The 19,097-nt window shown below is 45.3% G+C and overlaps 1 protein-coding gene across 2 annotated transcripts in view; it reads left to right on the top strand.

The window, feature by feature from the left end:
- The window catches only part of HERPUD2 (HERPUD family member 2), a 60,874-nt gene that overhangs the window by 13,134 nt on the left and 28,643 nt on the right, over positions 1 to 19,097 (top strand). For both annotated transcript variants that reach the window (XM_088476036.1, XM_088476037.1), the window contains exon 3: positions 162 to 239. In XM_088476036.1, the coding sequence (XP_088332162.1) occupies positions 162 to 239 (78 nt within the window). The remainder of the gene's footprint in view (positions 1 to 161; positions 240 to 19,097) is intronic.

Genomic DNA, 19,097 nt, shown 5'->3' on the forward strand with positions numbered 1-19,097 from the left:
TCTCAGTGGACTCAGAATCTGCCATGGCATTAGTATAAAGATGTCTGCGCCCACCTCAGAATCTGGCTCTCTATGTAATTATATCTTTTTAGAACATTGGTTATAATTTAATGACCACTTGCTATGACAATTCTGTTTTTTTTTTTTTTTTCTCTCTTTAGTTAACCAAGGATCAGAGGCTTGTATATTCTGGCAAACTCCTTCTTGATCACTTGCGGTTAAAAGATATTCTCAGGAAAGTAAGTATTTGAACACAACTTTTGTTGTCCCAGTATACTATTTATTCTTTGGGTTCCATAGGGATCCACAGGGATACCATAGGAATCCACAGGGATACCATGGGGATATTATGGTTGGAGAGACAAGGCACCAAACAGTTAAAGCTTCAGTTCCCAGGATGCCCTGGGTCCTCCACCATATATACCCCGCCCCTAGCCATAGGATTTCAGTTGTTCGTTTGGTGTTGCAGGATCAAAACGCACCTTTTTAACAGGGGACTGCTCAGGCAGTGCTAAGCTTTTATTTAATGTTTTTTTATTTTATTTTTAGGTTGGCAGTACTAAGCGTCTGAATGAAGACGCATGTACTGCGACTCCATCTACCTCCGCTGGGCCGCAACACCAGTAATTGGGCTGGTGATTCTGGCGGGTCGCGGCTGAGCTTGCTAGCAGCGATGCCGCAACCCGGACTGCAACCGGACGCACGGAGATGTCGGGTAAGGTGACTCCTCACTGCAGTACTATTTTCTGGTGTCAGAGATGCACCAGAAGCTGCTGCAGTCAGGTGCCTTATCGTCTGGCACCGTGGATCGGCAGTAGATGCTTCTGCTGCCGCGAGGCCAGTGTACCCGGCTGGTTAACGCAGCTTAGGGCAGATAGGCACTCTCCCGGTAGCTTTTCCCCTGACCCTGACGCAGTACCTACCAATGATTTTGCGCGTCTGAGTTTCTCCGCCTATCCTCCACGTGTATATGAGACGCTCACGGTCCACGCTTAGTGCACTCTGTAGCTGTTGGTCTCAGGAGGGTTTGGGTCTGTCTCCCTGTATACCTCTCCCTTGGTTAAGGTTTATAGTGCTATATATTCTTCCATTACATTTGTGTTTGTGTAGTTGGTCTAGAGTCGATTGTAATTTTATTACATATGCATTGTATATAGTTCTGTGGAATATATCAATTATGACCGTATATATGCGGTCTATTTGTGTGTCTGAGTAAACACTTAATCATCCCTCTATTACTTGGAGAATTTACAATTACATCTCCTATGCAACAGATATCTTAGATTCTCCTAGCGGGCACGATCATGTGATTGATGACGCAAAATGCTAGGAATTATGGATGAGGGTATGCCCTTTTAGCCTGTCCAGGCTGGTGCGGTCATTATTATTATTATTATTACCAGTTATTTATATAGCGCACACATATTCCGCAGCGCTTTACAGAGAGAATATTTTGGCCATTCACATCTGTCATGTGATTGATGACGCACTCACGCCGGGACGCGAGAGCCACAATCTCCCCATGTCTGTGACGTGGATTGTAGGCTGGTGGACATTATATGCTGGGTGGAGTGGGCGCGATCACATGGCCGGTGATGCAGGCCGCCGGACACACAGCCCACCATGATACCAGAAATGGGACTGCTAATGCAATTAAGAGGAACACTCCTCCCCACATCTGTCAGAGATTGACGCTACATCCTCCCGATCACGTGATTGTTTACACCTAATCAAGTAAGAAATGAAATGTTTAATTAAACAACATGAGATGAAACAACCCTCCAGAAAATTTAGGGACGTTATACACTTATAAGATAGAAATTAATGTTTGCCTTCTATTAACAAAGAGTGTTTATAGTGTTCACTCTAGCTCCGGCGGCAGGGAGGGCGTCGGAGCTAGAGAGGGCAACCTTGTGCGCGCGCACGCCCAAAAAGGGGGCGTGGTCATGAAAAGGGGGCGTGTCTATAAGACACGTCCCCTTTTCGTCATACTTGGGGGCGTGCCCGGCGCTTACGGACATGCCGGGCAGCCCCCAAGCGCTGCAGAAAGGGAGAATAGATGCCGGGCGCATGCGCCCGGCGTCTATTCTCCGGCGGTGACCGGCTCACCGCATGATTCTCCACCCGCGGGACACTGCGTCCTGCGGGTGAGAATGGCACCCGCAGGCTGTGAGGGCAGGGTGCTTTTTGCCCTCCAGAAGGAGGGCAGGGCGCCGCGCCCCGCTAAAACAGCCTAGCGGGAACGCTAGTTTATTTTTAACGGGAAAAAAAAATAAAATAAAAAAAACCTAAATAATATATATATATATATATATATATATATATATATATATATACACATTTTATATATATATATATCTATCGATCTATCTATCTGATGCCGGCACTCCACAACGTGATAACAAACAATAGGTGCCCTCCTGGGGCCACTCACGTGTCCTTAATGCAAACAATACTGGTAAGGTGGCACTCGTGGGTTTTGGAAAGTAAGAGTCAAAGACACTGGGTCTGGTCCAACGTTTCAGTCCTTCCGGAAGGACTGAAACGTTGGACCAGACCCAGTGTCTTTGACTCTTACTTTCCAAAACCCACGAGTGCCGCCTTACCAGTATTGTTTATATATATATATATATATATATATATATATATATATATTATATATATTGCTGTCTCCTGTGGTTTGTGGGTATCATCCTGATGAAGGCTGCTGAACGTAGCTGAAACGTTGATATGCGATACTTCTTTTTTGTGAGTAAAAAAAGCAACTTAAACAGCTTTATGAAGCCCTGGTGAGTGCACTCTGTTGAACACTTTTTGTCTATACTAATCTTACCGGCATTGGGTTAGCACCCAAGGCGGATGGATTAACTGGATTGTGTGTGTGTTGTTAAATTAAATAGATTGTGTGACACAGGTGTGCTAATTGGAAGCCATATTAACTAGGGTGTTTATACCTTCTTGAAGTACAGATCATTATCCTTTGATAAAGCTGTGGGGCACACAGGGAAACGCGTCAGTAGATTCTGTACTGGACTTTTATATTTGCACTGGGACTTGCATCACTACTACTGAACACCTGGACCAAGCCTTGGAACTATTTCTTTGCCATCTGGACTTATAGAGGCTTATCTGTCACTTACTACCATTACAGTCACTCTAACCACATTGGTCCATTTTCTCTAAAGGGACTACCAACTTGCAGGATACATCTGCTAAAGAGCCCTATAACTTTGGTTCACAGTGGTAATCATATGAGACTGTTTTATAGTAATCATCTGACATCAGCCAATGCATTCCTTTAATATATGATGCTAGAATAGGAACAGGTGTACATTGCATATTATAATATCCCAGATGCTTAATATCAAGTGATTTGTATGTGTATTTTATAGTGCACACTGCATATATATGTATATGCTGCTATGCTATATTTTATATATGCCAATTGATGTGTTTTATAGCTCAGTTTTGATTGCTCAATTTTTAATTACTATAAAATTTTATTTTTACACACAATCTATCATACTCAGATTAATCAGTATTTAAATGTGTATATAGCGCTGTTATTCTGTTTATTTATCAATTATAACTATCGCTGTTTTTTCTCTCCATCCTCTGGGGTGGAGGTTTTTTCTCTGAGTACTTCACATTCATTAAGAGTTTGTGAAGGCTGTCACATAACATTGCAATCATTGCCTTTATTGAACATGTCAAAAGATAAAGGGAAACAGTATGGGGAGCAGCCTGTGCTGGTTCCATGTAAATCATGTATGGCCTGTGTGTCCCCTCAGGATGCAAAGGATGGTTTGTGTGTTGTCTGTTTTAAAGAGCCACCTTACCAGTCCGGTTTACCTGTCTATGGACCAGCCATTTTGAGTCTCCTCTTTGTCACAGGTAGTGAAGCAGGTTGTGGATCATATGGCTGCTCCTACGATGACTCCTTGGATGAGGTGTCCACAGTATGCTATGTTTGTACCACCTATGCATCCTTCCTGGAAGGATGTTTATGGCCATTCTAGTGAGAGTATGGCAACATCTAATGTTGATAACAGACCTGTAGTGACTAAGGCACCTAAGCGCAAGTTATCTTTTTATCAGTCTTCCCAGCATATGGACTCAAACACATCATCACAGGAATCAGATGAAGCGCAGGGTTCCTCTCCAGGGTCTATCTCGGGGGAGGAGGATCATCCGTCCACAATGAATGTTCCTTCTTTGTTGAGGGCGGTTAAATCAGTCCTAGATATTCAAGATATTCAATATTCAGCTCATAGTAGAAGTTTCCAGTGTTTAATCACCACCGAAAGGTGGCCAAAACTTAGTTTCCTGTATCTGAACAGCTCACTGAGCTTATGGATGAGTCATGGGGTAACCCTGACAAACATTTTTATGTGAAGAGAATAACATCGTTGTATCCTTTCCCAGCTTCTTTATGTACTAAGGCGGAGGTACCTCCTACTGTGGATGCTCATGTAACTCATTTAATCAGAGATGCTACATTGCCTATTCCATCAGCATCTTCCCTGAAGGATTCCATGGATAGAAAACTTGAAGCATGTCTTAAAACAATATTTTCATTATCTGGAGCGGTTACTCGTCCAGCTATGGCTAGAGCCTGGGTAACCAAAGCTGTTAAAGAATGGATGGGAGCATTGGGAGCTACTAAATGCTACCAGAGAACAGATGATGTATAGCTTCCACATATGGGAAGCAGCTTCTTATCTTGGAGGAGCTGCAGTAGATGCTGGAATTTTAGCTTCTAAAGCATCAGCAGCTTCAATAGTGGCACGCAGGACCCTCTGGTTAAGATCCTGGAAAGCTGATACAGGATCAAATAGGGCACTGGAAGTCTTACCTTTCTATGGAAAGGTACTTTTTGGATAAAATAATAGGTATTATGGAGGCTTCAAAATCAGCAGGTCTGCTATCCACGGCTATAAAGTCTAAGCAGGTTTCTTTTCAGTCCTTCCGTCCTCAGGGACGAGCAAAGGGAACAGTCTTCCTCTAAACAGACTACTTTTTGCAAAACAACAAGGCAACAAACTAAGAGGTCTGGTCCGGAAAGACATCCAGCTACTAAACCGGATGACAAACACTCTGCCTGATGGAGCAGGGCCTCCTCCTGGGGGATCCCAGATTGGGAGGCCAGCTTCTTCAGTTTGCGGATTACTGGCATCAAACAACAACAGATGTCTGGGTCCGACAAGTGGTCTCTCAGGGGTATGTCCTCACTGTCAGGAGGCATCCTCGCCTGAAGTTTTTTTGCTCAGATCCTCCATCAGATGTAGTCAAGGCCTTGGCCCTTCAGGAAGCCATTCACTCCCTGTTGCAGACGGGGGTAATAAGCTCCTGTATCACAACACGGAAGGGGTTATTATTCCAATCTATTTCTGGTTCAGAAACTGAATGGGGCCCATCGCCCTATACTAAATCTAAAAACCCTCAACAGGTTTATTTATGTACCCAAGTTTCGTGTGGAAACTCTCCGGTTAATTATTTTGGCAATGGTGCCGGGGGATTACATGGTTTCCCTGGACATTCAGGATGCATATCTGCATGTTCCTATTATACCATCCCACCAGCAATATTAACGGTTTGCTGTCCTTCAGCAACATTACCAATTTCAGGCTCTACCCTTTGGCCTATCTACGACTCCCTGGGTATTTACCAAAATAATGGCAGTCATGACAGCCTATCTCAGGCGTCAGGGAGTCAGAATTCTGCCATATTTGGACGACCTTCTGACATTGGCATAGATTCCGGTTGTTTTACAAAACCATCTTCAACTGAACATAACCTTCCTACAAAGACACTGCTGGATAATCAATTGGAAGAAATCATCACTTTCTCCAACACAGCAGATGGTACTGTACATCTGGGAGCATTTCTGGATTCTCGGGCACAAAGGGTGTTTCTGCCAGAGTTCAAGACTGCGGCCCTATCATTGTGAATATGCAAGCAGCTACACAAACGAGTATCCATTCTGTTAGCAATGCAGTTCCTGGGATCAATGGTATCCACATTCGACATGGTGGGATATGCTCCGTTCCATTCCAGGCCTCTGCAAAAATTGATTCTCTCCAGGTAGAACAGACATCATCTAATAAGGTGCCAAAGGATCCTTCTCACTCCAGAGGTTCGACACTCCCTCCTGTGGTGGCTGAGAAAGGATCATCTAAACAAAGGGCGCCCCTTCTGGATTCCAAATTGGGTGCTTCTCAACATGGACACCAGTCTTCGCGGTTGGGGGCAGTGACAGGTCATCACACCTTTCAAGGAAGATGGACAAATCAGTAAAGTCATCTGCCAATAAACATTCTGGAACTGCGAGCAGTATACAAAGCACTTGTTATGGCACAGGACCTACTCCAGGGCAGGCTGGTCCAGATCCAGTCCGAAAATGCGACTACAATGGCCTACCTCAATCATCAGGGAGGCACGAAAAGTTATGCAGCCATGAAAGAAGTGACAAAGATTCTGATTTGGGCAGAACATCATCTCCGGCCATCTCGGCAATATTCATACCGGGAGTAGTCAATTGGGAAGCAGACTTCCTAAGTCGCCAGGGCATACACACCAGAAAGTGGTCTCCTCATCCGGGAGTGCTCCTGGTAAACAAATCTCTACCAAAGAGAGATCTCATGGCGTCACACCACAACCACAAGGTCCCCAGGTACGGGTCCAAGTCCAGAGACTCTTCAGCAGCCTTTGTAGACGCACTGGCAGTAAGATAGAACTTAAACCTGGCTTATCTCTTTCCTCCAATTCTTCTCCTCCAAAGAGTTCTCAGAAAATTCAAGCAGTAAGACGGAACAGTAATATTGTTGGCTCCGGCTTGGCCCAGATGTCATTGGTTCACAGATATACAGAATCTGTCCATAGACAGTCCGTATCTGCTTCCTCTATGGCAGGATCTGTTAACGCAGGGTCCCTGGTGACATCCGGACCTACCTCGTCTGACTCCGACGGCTTGGCTGTTGTTTCCAGTTCTGTAATTTAACGATGCTTAGGGCACAGTAGCTGCCTCTGCTCGCATCTATTTCATAATTTGGCATTCTTTTGGTCAATGGTGTTCCTACAGAAAGTATGATCCTAAGGGTGTTCAGGATTTCCAGTGTACTGGCTTTTCTTCAGGTGGGCTTAGATACTGGTCTCCATCTGGCCACTTTGAGAGTGCAGGTTTCTGCACTGTCAGTCTGGTTCCAGAAGAAAATTGCTTCATTATCAGATGTTCGAATTTTTTTCCAAGAAGTTTTGCGAGTTTAGCCTCCTTTTGTTCCACCGGTAGCACCGTGAGATTTGTCTTTGGTTCTTGAGGGGCTACATGCTCCCCCATTTGAACCTCTAGACTCTGTAGATTTGAAGTGGTTGACAGCGAAGATACTTTTTCTTCTCGCTATCTCTTCTGCTCGCAGAGTTTCTGATTTTGCAGCGCTGTCTCGGCGCTCCCCATTTTTGATTTTTCACCAGGAAAATGGTTGTTCTTTGTACAAGGGAGGGTTACCTTCCTAAGGTAGTGTCCCGTTTTCATGTGAATGAAGAAATTGTTGTTCCAGATTTTCGGGCTCCAGATCTGTGTGTAGGTGAAGCCTCCCTGGATGTAGTAGGTGCTCCCCGTTTTTATGTGCAGCGTACAAACTCTGTTAGAAAATCATATGCTCTTTTTGTATTATATGGTTTTCACAAATGAGGATGGCCAGCTAATAAGCAGACTCTGGTGAGATGGCTACACATGACTATCTCTCTATCTCTACACATCCAGGCTGATCTCCCTGTTTCAAGCACAGTGACAGCACATTCTACTCGGTCTGTAGGGCCATCGTGGGCCTCTGCTGAACAGTTGTGCAAGGCAGCCACGTGGTCTTCTGTCCACACTGATTCTTTTGCCTCCTGAGGATGCTTCCTTTGGGTGACGTGTTCTCCTTTCTGCTCATGAGTGTCCCCTACCCTAGGGGAACTGCTTTAGGACATCCCCATGGTATCCCTGTGGATCCCTATGGACCCCGAAGAAGAAAATCAGAGTAATGGTAGGCTTACCTAGACAACTCCTTTTCTTCAAGGTCCACAGGGCACCCACCCTGACGTAACTGGCTGCATGGGTAATTTTTTATTTCGATCACAGATTCCCTCATCATGTGTAAGAGTGTTTCTGGTGTACGATTGCTCTTCCGTCTCCTCTTTCCTTTTCCTGCCTTGAGGCTTGTTTACTAAACTGAAGTCCTATAGCTAGGGGCGGGGTATATATGGAGGCGGAGCTGAAGCTTTAACTGTTTGGTGCCTGGTCTCTCCAACCATAATATCCCCATGGTGTCCCTGTGGACCCTATGGACCTCATAGAAAAGGAGTTATCTAGGTAAATGTACCATAACTCTGATTTTCTGGTGGTGTACTTCTTACCAGAACATTAATTTTCTTACATAGTAATTGGGCACTATTGATGTAAGTAAACACTGGACCATGTGTGCAAATAAAGTATGAGCTACATACAGTTAGGTCCCTATATATTTGGACACTGACACAATATTTGTTAGTTGTTTACCAAAAGTTAGTTATATAATGAATATAATCTTAAAGTGCAGCTTTAATTTGAGGGTATTCACATCTAAATTGGAAGACAGGTTTAAGAATTACAACTGTTTAATATGTAGCCCCCTCTCTTTCAAGTAATTGGACAGTTGTCTCAAAAGCGGTTTCATAAACTGGTGTGGGCTACCCCTTTGTTATTTCTCTATCAATTAAGCAGGCAAAAGGTCTGAAGTTGTTTCCTAGTGTGGCATTTGTATTTGGAAGCTGTTGCCGTGAGCCCACAACATGCGGTCAAAGGAGCTCTCAATGCAAGTGACACAGGCCATCCGTAGGCTGCAAAAACAAAATAAAAAATCCATTTGAGAGAGAGTGAGAACCCCTTAGGAGTGGCCAAATCAAGCGTTTGGTACATTCTGAGAAAATAAAGAACACGCTGGTGAGCTCGCCATACACAAAGACCTGAACTTCCATGGAAGACCATAATGGATGAGGATACAGGATTCTTTTCATGGTAAAAAATAAAAAACATTTACACATCCAGCCAAGTGAGGAACACAATCCAGGAGGTATACATATTATTATTCTACCATACAGAGATTACGTCACAAGAGCAAATACAGAGGAATCAGCAAAAGGTGCATACCATTCATAAACCTCAAAAATAGAAAGGCAGAATAGATTTTGCCAAAAAAACTTCTAAAAAAAACCAGCCCAGTTCAACAAAATAGCTTTTTGTGGACAGATGAAACTGATGCTGGGTACACAGACTAAACGATATGTCGTCCAGTCCCGCGGATCGGAGCAACATATCTGGTACATCATCTAGTGGGAATCGATATGATTTACCGTCGGACCCATGCCAGGCGGTTGGAATCCCGACAGCGACATCCCGGCAGAGGAGGAAATCCTGATTGTCCCCAGATAAGTATATACTAACCTATTTCTACCCCCTAACCCTAACCTCGCTCAGAGGTGCCTAACCCTAACCTTCCCCCCAGTGCCTAAACCTAACCCCTTCCCGGCCGCCTAAACCTAAGTCCCCCGGGGGGCTGCCTAACCCTAAGTCCCCCCCGGGGGTGCCTAACGCTAACACACCGTTCGCTTAGCCTAAACCTAACCTCCCGGGGGGGGGGTACCTAACCCTAAGTCCCCCCCGGGAACCCTAAACCTAACCCGCCTGTCTTTAAACTCTTGACGGGATATGACAGTCGGGAAGCCGGCTGTCGAGATTAGGTCCGCCGGCTTACAGACTGCGTACCATCTAGTGTGTACCCATGATATTTGCGCTCCTATGGGTTGCTAGCGACATCGCCAGTCGACCCTACTGCAGGGCCGACAGGTGATGTCGCTAGCGATGCAATGCTGAGTAATGCAGCATGACACGTCCCTCCTCCCTGTCTGACTCGGCATCAGCAAGTGTGTATGCACTTGCCGCATGCCAGGTCCCGTCGCCAGCAATGTCGCGTTGGGTACACTGTCTAAAGTGTACCCAGTTTAAGATTAACCTGTACCAGAACGATGGAAAAATAAAAGTATAGAGATGGCTTGGAATGGCTCCTGATCCAAAGCATACCACATCATCTGTAAAAGATGGAGGAGGCAGTGTGATGGCATGGACATGCATGGCTTCCAAAGGCACTGGGTCACTAGTGTGTATTGATGTGACAGAAGCAGCGTATGAATTCCGAAATATATAGATATATACTGCTCTTATTCAGCCAAATTAAGCAAAGTTGATTAGTCAGTGCTTCACAATACAGATGGACATTCTTCACAATACAGTGACCCAAAACATACTGCACAAGCAACCCAGGAGTTTTTTAGGGTGGAATATTCTACAATGGCTGAGTCAGTCTCAACTAATCTCAACCAAATCGAGTTTGCATTTCACTTGTTGACGGCAAAACTAAAGGCAGAAAGACTCACGAACAAGCAACAACTGAAGACAGCTGCAGTAAAGGACTGGCACACATAACAAAGGAGGAAACCTAGCATTTGGTGATGTCCATGGGTTCCAGACTTCAGACAGTCATTGCTTGCAAAGAATTCTCGACAAAGTATTAAAAATTACACTTTATTTATGATTGATTTATGTTAATTTATGCAAATACATTAGAGCCCCTGAAAATAGGGGACTGTGTGTAAAAATGATTTGTTTCATACAATATTTTTTGTTCAACCCCTTGAATTAAAGCTGAATATCTGCACTTCATTTGAACCTCAATTGTTTAATTTCAAATCCGTTGTGTTGGCGTACAGAACCAAAATTGTTTCGGTGTCCAAATGTATATGGACCTAACAGTATTTTAATGCGGATGTAGTCCTAATGTTGACATTCACAGTTGTGATGTCGACGTTGAAATGTCAACATTGAACATGTGGGCATCTCCAGAATGTTGACCTTTTGAAATGCAGACATTCTGCATGGACCGGAAGTGGAGGGTTAGAGTTCGGCTAGGGGGGGGGTGAGGGTCAGGGTTATGCACTAGGGGTAGGCATTAGGGACTAGGCATACTTACCACCGGAAGCGATGGAGGATCGGACAGAAGTCATCCAGCCACGTAAGACACAGCTAAAGCTGGCAAGTCATCTCTAGAACACCAGGGATGTTTTGTTGTCCTTCTAATCATGTCAGCGTTTCATCAATGTTGACATGATGAATATCGATGTGGTTATTGCCGACATTATGAATGTCTATATGTAGTGTTCAGTCTAGCACCCTGCACCTGTTAAAACCCGTGCAGTTCCTCTATCCTGCCTGGGGTGCCGCTCTCTACTCTGGTGCTTCTAGAAAACTCTGGTCTGTATCTCAGTGGTTTGCTGCATCAGCTGAGTGTGCTAGAAGCACCAGAGCAGAGATTGGCACCCCAGTCAGGATAGAGGAACTGCACAGGCTGTGACAAATGCAGGGTGCTAGAGTGAAGACTAGATATGATTAGTGTCGACAAAATATACCGCACCCATTTAAATACATTGCATGGCTGTTCAAGTGTTTGTTGTTTAGGACTGATGTAGGGGTATAAAAGGAAAATTGTCTGTCTGGCTGCCTTAGGGGTCGATTCAATAACAACAGGGGCGAGTTGCCGTTATAATGGCATGGATGCATCGTCAACAGCAACTCTTTTCGCCCCTCTTGTGGCTCAATCTTGCCCCCGACTCAAACACACATTCATTAAATCCTCGCAACAGTGTGGTATGTGGAGTCTATAGAAAGGTCACAACTGGAAAGAATAGCCATCTCCGCAAGTTTAGTCAAATTTGGAAACCCTGGTACTCTTACATTACATCAGTCTCCAACTTCTACCTCTCCAAATAAATAATTATAAATAAGGCCTCTTTAAATAATTTTCTTCAAATCTAAATTAAAGTATAAATGCTCTAATAACGATTATTCTCCTCCTAACCATGAGATCCTCATAATTGGTGGCTGCTAAATGCAGGAACTCAGGTGACCTGGACCAGCTAACTTCTTCCTTCTCGCCCATTCCCTTCTCCTACCCACTTTTCTTTTGTAAGTAGTTACAGTTCTGTAATACTTGCACCTATTACTATGACCTTCTCTCCAAGATTGCAGATATGAAAATACTAGCCATACTTATTCAAATCAACTTGTAATAGAATATCTAGCAAGAAAATAGAATTTGAAAACAATTCTGTTTAGTGGTTTCATATATATGTGTGTGTTAGTGTGCATATTCTAGTATTATGCACGTGAGAGAGAAGTTGTTGTGCAACATATGGGCCTTAAATTGTGTGCAGCATGTTTATGAAGCCTCATAATCAAAAATATTGGTGATCCCTGTTCTAGACTTGTCTATAAGTTTACACAAGCTGTTTTGCTTTAAATTACCTCTGTTCCCACCCACTGTGCCTGAGCTTACAACGGTATGGGTACCGGATGCTGGCGTTCGTGATCCCGGCGGTCAGAATCCCAACGCCGACATCCTCACAAGGTTAGAATACCGACACATTGTCTGTCGGTACCTTAACCGTCCCACCCCGGTGCCTAGCCCTAACCTCTCTCCCTAGTGCCAAAACCTAACCTCCCCCCTCCCCGCAGCCTAAACCTAACCCTTCCCCTAGTGCCTAACCATAACTCTTAACCCTCCCCTTAACCCCGCTACCTACTTTTGGGATGCCAGCGCCGGGATTCTCACAAGTGTTGGGATTCCTGCACCGGCATTCTGAGCGCCAGAATCCCTCAGTCTGCATTTTAAATGCACCCCCTTATGCCCACTTAATATGGAGATTCTAAAGCTTTCATTGTTGACCCAGTTAAAGGTGTCTGATGCTTCAGATGCAATCTCATTTTTTAACATAATTTGATCATTTCTAAGCCACAGGAATTTCTGACATTCCTCAGTGTGTAAACAAGTTTTGCCTATTCGTGAAATGCTAACTCAGAATTACATTCTTCTTTATTTTTTTCTGGTGAGAATATCTGTAATGTCATGAAAAATGTTTTGCAGTGCTTTACAGCCCAGTGCTAGTAGTGGGACACACTGTTTTCTACATTTACTGCTTGGTAATTTGTGTGATAATAGGACCTGACTCTGATTGCATGCAAGTACGAATGATTCCGGAATTGTGAACAAAATCTCAGGCCATTTTCTTGCCACTATAATAAAGAGCTTCCCCATACCCCTTTATGTCTCAAACCCAATTCATGTGTGGGTATGACATTGGTGTGAGTGGTGGGTGAAGGCACTGCTACCACCAGTCCGTGTAGTGATGCTGGTCACGTGGGCCACCCCGGCGACAGGGCCCTTAAGCAGAGCAATGCAACTAGAACACCTCAAATAAACAAAATGTTGGCAGAAGCGATTTCTTTGTGGGTGTAGCTGCTGGCAACAGCTAGTTATGTGTATAAGAAGTTTAGTGTAGTGATAGTGATAGTAATATATACCTCCTAACAGTCCCTTTGTTCTGCAGTTAGCACTCCTATATGTTAAAAAAAAAAAAAAAAGTACAACAGTGACCTCAAGCGTGGCACAGTAATTTTACCACTGCTATCCTTTTATCTACTGGCTGCAAAATGCAGTAAATCATATTTGTTTTCCCATTAATCCTATAAATTTGGGTACACCGGATACCAGATTGAGGGAATAAAACGCATTCCAAATTAAGGACATCCATGGGACAAAACTATGTTTCTTCTTCAGGGTCCATAGGGCTCCACAGGGAGGACCGGACACAAACAGCAAAGCTTTTCAATCCCAGGATGCTCCGGTCCTTCCCCCTATACCCCGCCCACAGCCTGAGGGCAACTCTGTTTCGTTGCTGTTCGGCAGGAGCTGTATCACCATTTTTAACAGTAGGGCTAGGTACTCCTGGCGGGGTTCTGAGGAGGACTAGCTAGCAGGCTCCCTGGACCCCAGACTGCAGCCCGGAATCCAGGGGACAGGTAAGGTGGACCCCCGCTGGGGCCCGCATCTTTACGCAGTCTAGCCTATGGTCTCAGGAGACGGACCGGAGGCACTGATGTGGGCACTGATGCGCCCACGACTCCACTAGACCACCGGGGCGTTAATATACTGGTGCAGGGCATTTTTAGAGGCCAGGGATCCCGGCGGTGGTTACAGTCGGCATGCGGAGAAGACGCTCTGCTGCCCTTCCCCCAGCTCGGGGCGCCATTCCACTGCGGTCTATCCGTTCCCTGAGCTGCTTCTCTCTCACCCTCCGCCCCCTAAGAGACGCACGGCAGCCATTTTCTGCTTCACAAGTGTCCGGGAAACGCTTGGTCCAATCTCCCTGTATACCACGGGCCAGGTTATACAGCGCTATATCCTACCAGCCACTGCTGTCTGTGTAGTTCATTGTTGTGCCAATTGCAGATATATAGTGTGTTTTTTCTGCGTTTGTATGTGACTTGTGCTAGTGCTGATCTCTACTTTCTATACTGTTCAGCATATACCTTTAACTTTATTCTACTATACCCTGACATACTAATGTATAGGGGGATTATTGTACCTCACATCTGCTATATAATTGGGCTATCACATAATAAATAGTGCGTTTGCACACTACACTGTGCCATATTACACATACTGCAAGGTGCGCACTGCACTGTATCATACTGTGTATTTTATTATTCTTGTGGCTATGTCTGGCAGAGGAAAGAATAGCAAGAAGGCTGTTGCTGCTGCTCCTACTGTGGTATCTTGTAAGTCCTGCTCAGCGGGCTTAGCCCCAGAAGACCTCATTCAGGATGTTCTTTGTACTAATTGTTACACAGCCCCAGGCCCCTCAGCCCCTGTATCTCTCCCTCAGGACCCACCCTGGGCTGCCTTTTCAAAGGTGCTGGCATAGATTGCGGACCACTTAGCAGTCCCCGTGGTAGCTCCCCCTGTGGAATAGCTACAGCAGATACTCCCTACAAATCCTTTGCCTCTCCCATGGGTAGATGTACTGTCTTCCTTAGTACAGAGTTTGGCTAATATCTTTGCAGTTTTTCAGCAAATGCTGCAAAAGGAAAAGCCTTCTAAACCTACTAAACGTGCTGTTATCTTCCCAGTCCACCCAGTTATCTGATTCTGATATATCATCTGGGGAGGCAGAAGATGCAGACCTCTCTCACTCTGACTTCGTCTCAGGAGACGAGGAGCCACCCCCTATATGAAATATTCCTGCTCTTGTGAGAGCTGTAAAATCTATTTTATAAATAGAGGAGGAAGAACCTGCTCCTAAGAAAAAACATTTCCCCCTGATGCTTCAAGGGAACAAGTGTCCTACATATCTCACATTAGAGATGCAGCCTCCTACTTGGGTGAAGCAGCTATAGATACGGCTCTCCTGGCTTCCAGGATATCTGCCACTTCGGTAATGGCCCGCCGTATTGTTTGGCTCCAGTCCTGGATAGCAGAATCAGACTCAAAAATAGCTCTGGAGTCTCTGCCTTATTCTGGAGATATCCTATTTGGTCCAGAATTAGATAAAATTGTGACTACTTTGGCAGCTTCCAAGACACCGTTCCTGCCCTCTGCATATAATACAAAGCCTCGGACGTCATCCTTTCTGTCCTTTCACCCTCAATTAAAAGCTAAGGGTCAGTTCTTTCCATGGCAGCAGGCATCAGCCAAGGCCTCCAAGCCTAGGGCCCAACAAGCCTGGGCTACTAGCTGTCCACCTGCCAAGTCTGAGGACAAGCCTGACGGGACGGACCTCTCCCTGGGGGCTCCCAGGGGTGGGAGGCCGACTTCTTCAATTCGCCCAGGTGTGGCATCAAACCACAACAGATGCCTGCGTAAGGAAAGTGTTCTCCCACGGATATGCCCTCTCATTCCTGAGGCGACCCCCCCCCCCCAGCAGTTCTTTTGCACAGGACATCCATATGGCCCAACCAAGGCCCTGCTGCTCCAAAAAGCCATTCAGTCCTTACTGAATTCAAGAGTAATAATTTGGGTCCCCTCCTCTCAATGGGACAAGGGCTATTATTCTACCCTTTTCTTTGTTCGAAACTCAATGGGTCTCATCGGCCTATAATCAACCTCAAATCTCTGAACAAGTTTATCAGGGTGCCCAGGTTTCGTATGGAAAGCCTCCGCTTTATTATCCTAGCTATGGAGCCTGGGGATTTTATGGTATCTCTAGACATTCAAGGTTGCTTACCTACATGTACAGTACCTATGTCGCCTTCTCATCAACTATATCTCCGGTTTGCTATACTACAGCAACATTACCAGTTTCAGGCTCTGCCGTTCGGCTTTTCAACGGCCCCTCGGGTCTTTACCAAGATCATGGCAGTTATGGCGGCTTCTCTTCGTCGTCAAGGGATCAGACTGCTCCCATACATGGAGGATCTCTTGCTGTTGGTCAGCTCCCCAGAGATTCTTCATCACCATCTGCAGGTAACCATTGCCTTTCTAAAAAATGTACGGTTGGCTGATCAACTGGAACATGTCTTCCCAATGACAGAAATGTCCCCCATTCTCACATGGGCCGAACGCAATCTCCCAGCCATCTCCGCAGTGTTCATCCCGGGGATTCTCAATTGAGAAGCGGACTTCCTCAGCCATCACGACGTGCATGCAGGAGAATGGTCTCTACATCCAGAGTCTTTCAGCTTCTAGTGGACAAATGGGGTCTTCCGGAAGTGGATCTCATGGCCTCAAGGCACAACAACAAACTTCCAGTTTATGGAGCCAGAACAAGGGACCCCGACACTGCCTTCATAGATGCATTGTTGGTGAAATGGAACTTCCATTTGGCATATCTCTATCCCTGCTTCCTCGAATGCTTCGAAAGTTCAGACCGGAGGGGGGCACAATACTGTTAATAGCTCCGGCTTGGTCCAGACGCCTTTGGTACTCCGATCTTCACAGTCTCTCCACAGACGTCCCTCTTCAACTTCCTCTACGATTAGACCTGTTCTCTAAGGGGCCATGTCTATATCCGGATCTAACCCGTCTGTCTAGAACGGCTTGGCTTTTGAGACATCCCTTCTAATGGCTAAGGGATTTTCCAGCTCTGTGATCCAGGCCATACTCATAGCACGTAAACCGGCCTCAGCCAGAATTTATCACAGAATATGGCATTCATATTTCCAATGGTGTGCTCCAAGAAACTATGACCCTCAAGTCTTTAAAGTTTCTAGAATTCTTGCCTTTCTTCAGTCTGGACTGGATCTAGGCCTCCGCCTAGCATCTCTGAAAGTGCAGGTCTTTGCTTTGTCTATCTGGTTTCAGCACAGAATTGCTTCTATACCAGATGTTCACAACTTCATGCAAGGTATTCTACGTATACATCCTCCCTTTGTCCCTTCTGTGGCTCCATGGGATTTGTCACTGGTGCTCCAAGCACTTCAGGAACCTCCATTCGAACCCCTGGAATCAGTGGATGTCAAATGGCTCACTGCGATCACTCTTTTCTGGCTATAGCATTTGCCCGTGGGGTATAGGATTTAGGGGCGCTTTCATGTCGCTCCCCCTTTATAATATTTTATCAGGATAGGGCTGTTCTTCGACCACGCCCAGGCTTCCTTCCCAAGGTGGTTTCTCGCTTCCCCATGAATGAGGAAATTGTGGTTACATCTTAAATCACCAGACCTCTCGGCATCTGAGGCCTCTTTGGATGTGGTCCGTGCTCTGAATATCTGCGTGGACCGTATTACTTCCATTAAGAAATCGGACTCCCTCTTTGGATTCCACAAGAAGGGATGGCCAGCTAGCAAACAGTCATGCGAATTCATCTGGCCAGAGTCTATCTCACAGGATTACATGCAGACTGGCCTTCTTGTACCGGCTACAGTATCTGCTCATTCTACTCGCTCTGTGGGTCCCTCGTGGGCAGCCCGACGTGATGCCTCAGCTGAGCAGCTATGCAAGGCGGCCACCTGGTTTTCTATCCACACTTTTCTTTAGGTTTTATGCCTTTGGTACATTTGCCTCTCAGGATGCTTACTTCGGGTGTAGGGTTCTCCTATCAGCTCAGGAGCGTTCCCACCCTTGAACAACTGCAATGTCTCCCTGTGTAGCCGTATGGACCTTGAAGAAGAAGAAAAGGAGTGTTATGGTAAAACTTGCCTTTAACTTTTTCTTCGAAGTCCATAGGGTCCACAGGGCACCCGCCCTGACGCTCTTGGCTTCTGTGGGTTCCTTCCCTTGGTCACTTGTTTCCTTCTCTGTGTGAGTGTGATTCTTCAGTGTACCAGTCTTCCTTCTCTCCTCTCCTGCCTTGGGCTTGTTAACAAGACTGAGTTGCCCTCAGGCTGTGGGCGGTGTCAGGGGAAAGTACCGGAGCATCCTGGGATTGAAAAGCTTTGCTATTGGTGTCCGTTCCTCCAGGTCCCATCTACACCCAAATGTCTCCCTGTGGACCCAATAGACTTCGAAGAAAGAGAGTTAACAAAGGTTAGTTTTACCATAACTTTTTTTTTTTTTTACACCGTAAGTCTATAACCTCCCACTCTGTTCATCATTTTAGTTCCTGCTCTGGGATTCTGATGCTTCTGATCAATAATTCCCTGATGTTGCATGTCATAGTGTAGGGTTGCTATATTCGTATGGATCTTGCCGACCCAGTCAACCTGCACCGCACCCTATTACATAAACTCCATAATATGGGATTTATATTGCCATGAAAGCAAAATATAGGATGTACATATTATTTAATAGCCACAAAAAAAAAAAGCCCCTTTATGTCTCAAACCGAATTCATGCCTCTTTATATTCCTCAGAATACCAACATGCCTTTTTATATGCCTCAGAGACCCAGTTCGGAACTTGCAAGCCTCTGGAATCAAGGCTGAACTTTTGATTTCCGAACTGTCTTGAGGAATCATGGACAGGTGACAACACTAGGGATTTAACCGCTGTCTGTAATTGTAACACAGAGTAAGTGACACACAGGTTATGAAGAGACCTAGGGGTAAATTTATCAAAGGTCGATTTGAAGTGATTTAGCTCTTCTCAAACCGACTCAAATCGAATGTTGAAAAACCAGTGATTTCGCCAGATTTACTATTGTTCGATTTGCAAATCGAATTCGATTTAGGCCGATTTGTGAAAGTGATTTGTTGTTCGATTTGACATGTTCATGTACAAATCGAATGGCAAATCACACTTCAAACCGAA

Source organism: Taudactylus pleione, unplaced genomic scaffold, assembly GCF_031769625.1.
Source record: "Taudactylus pleione unplaced genomic scaffold, aTauple2 ptg000181l, whole genome shotgun sequence".
NCBI classification, from domain to species: domain Eukaryota; kingdom Metazoa; phylum Chordata; class Amphibia; order Anura; family Myobatrachidae; genus Taudactylus; species Taudactylus pleione.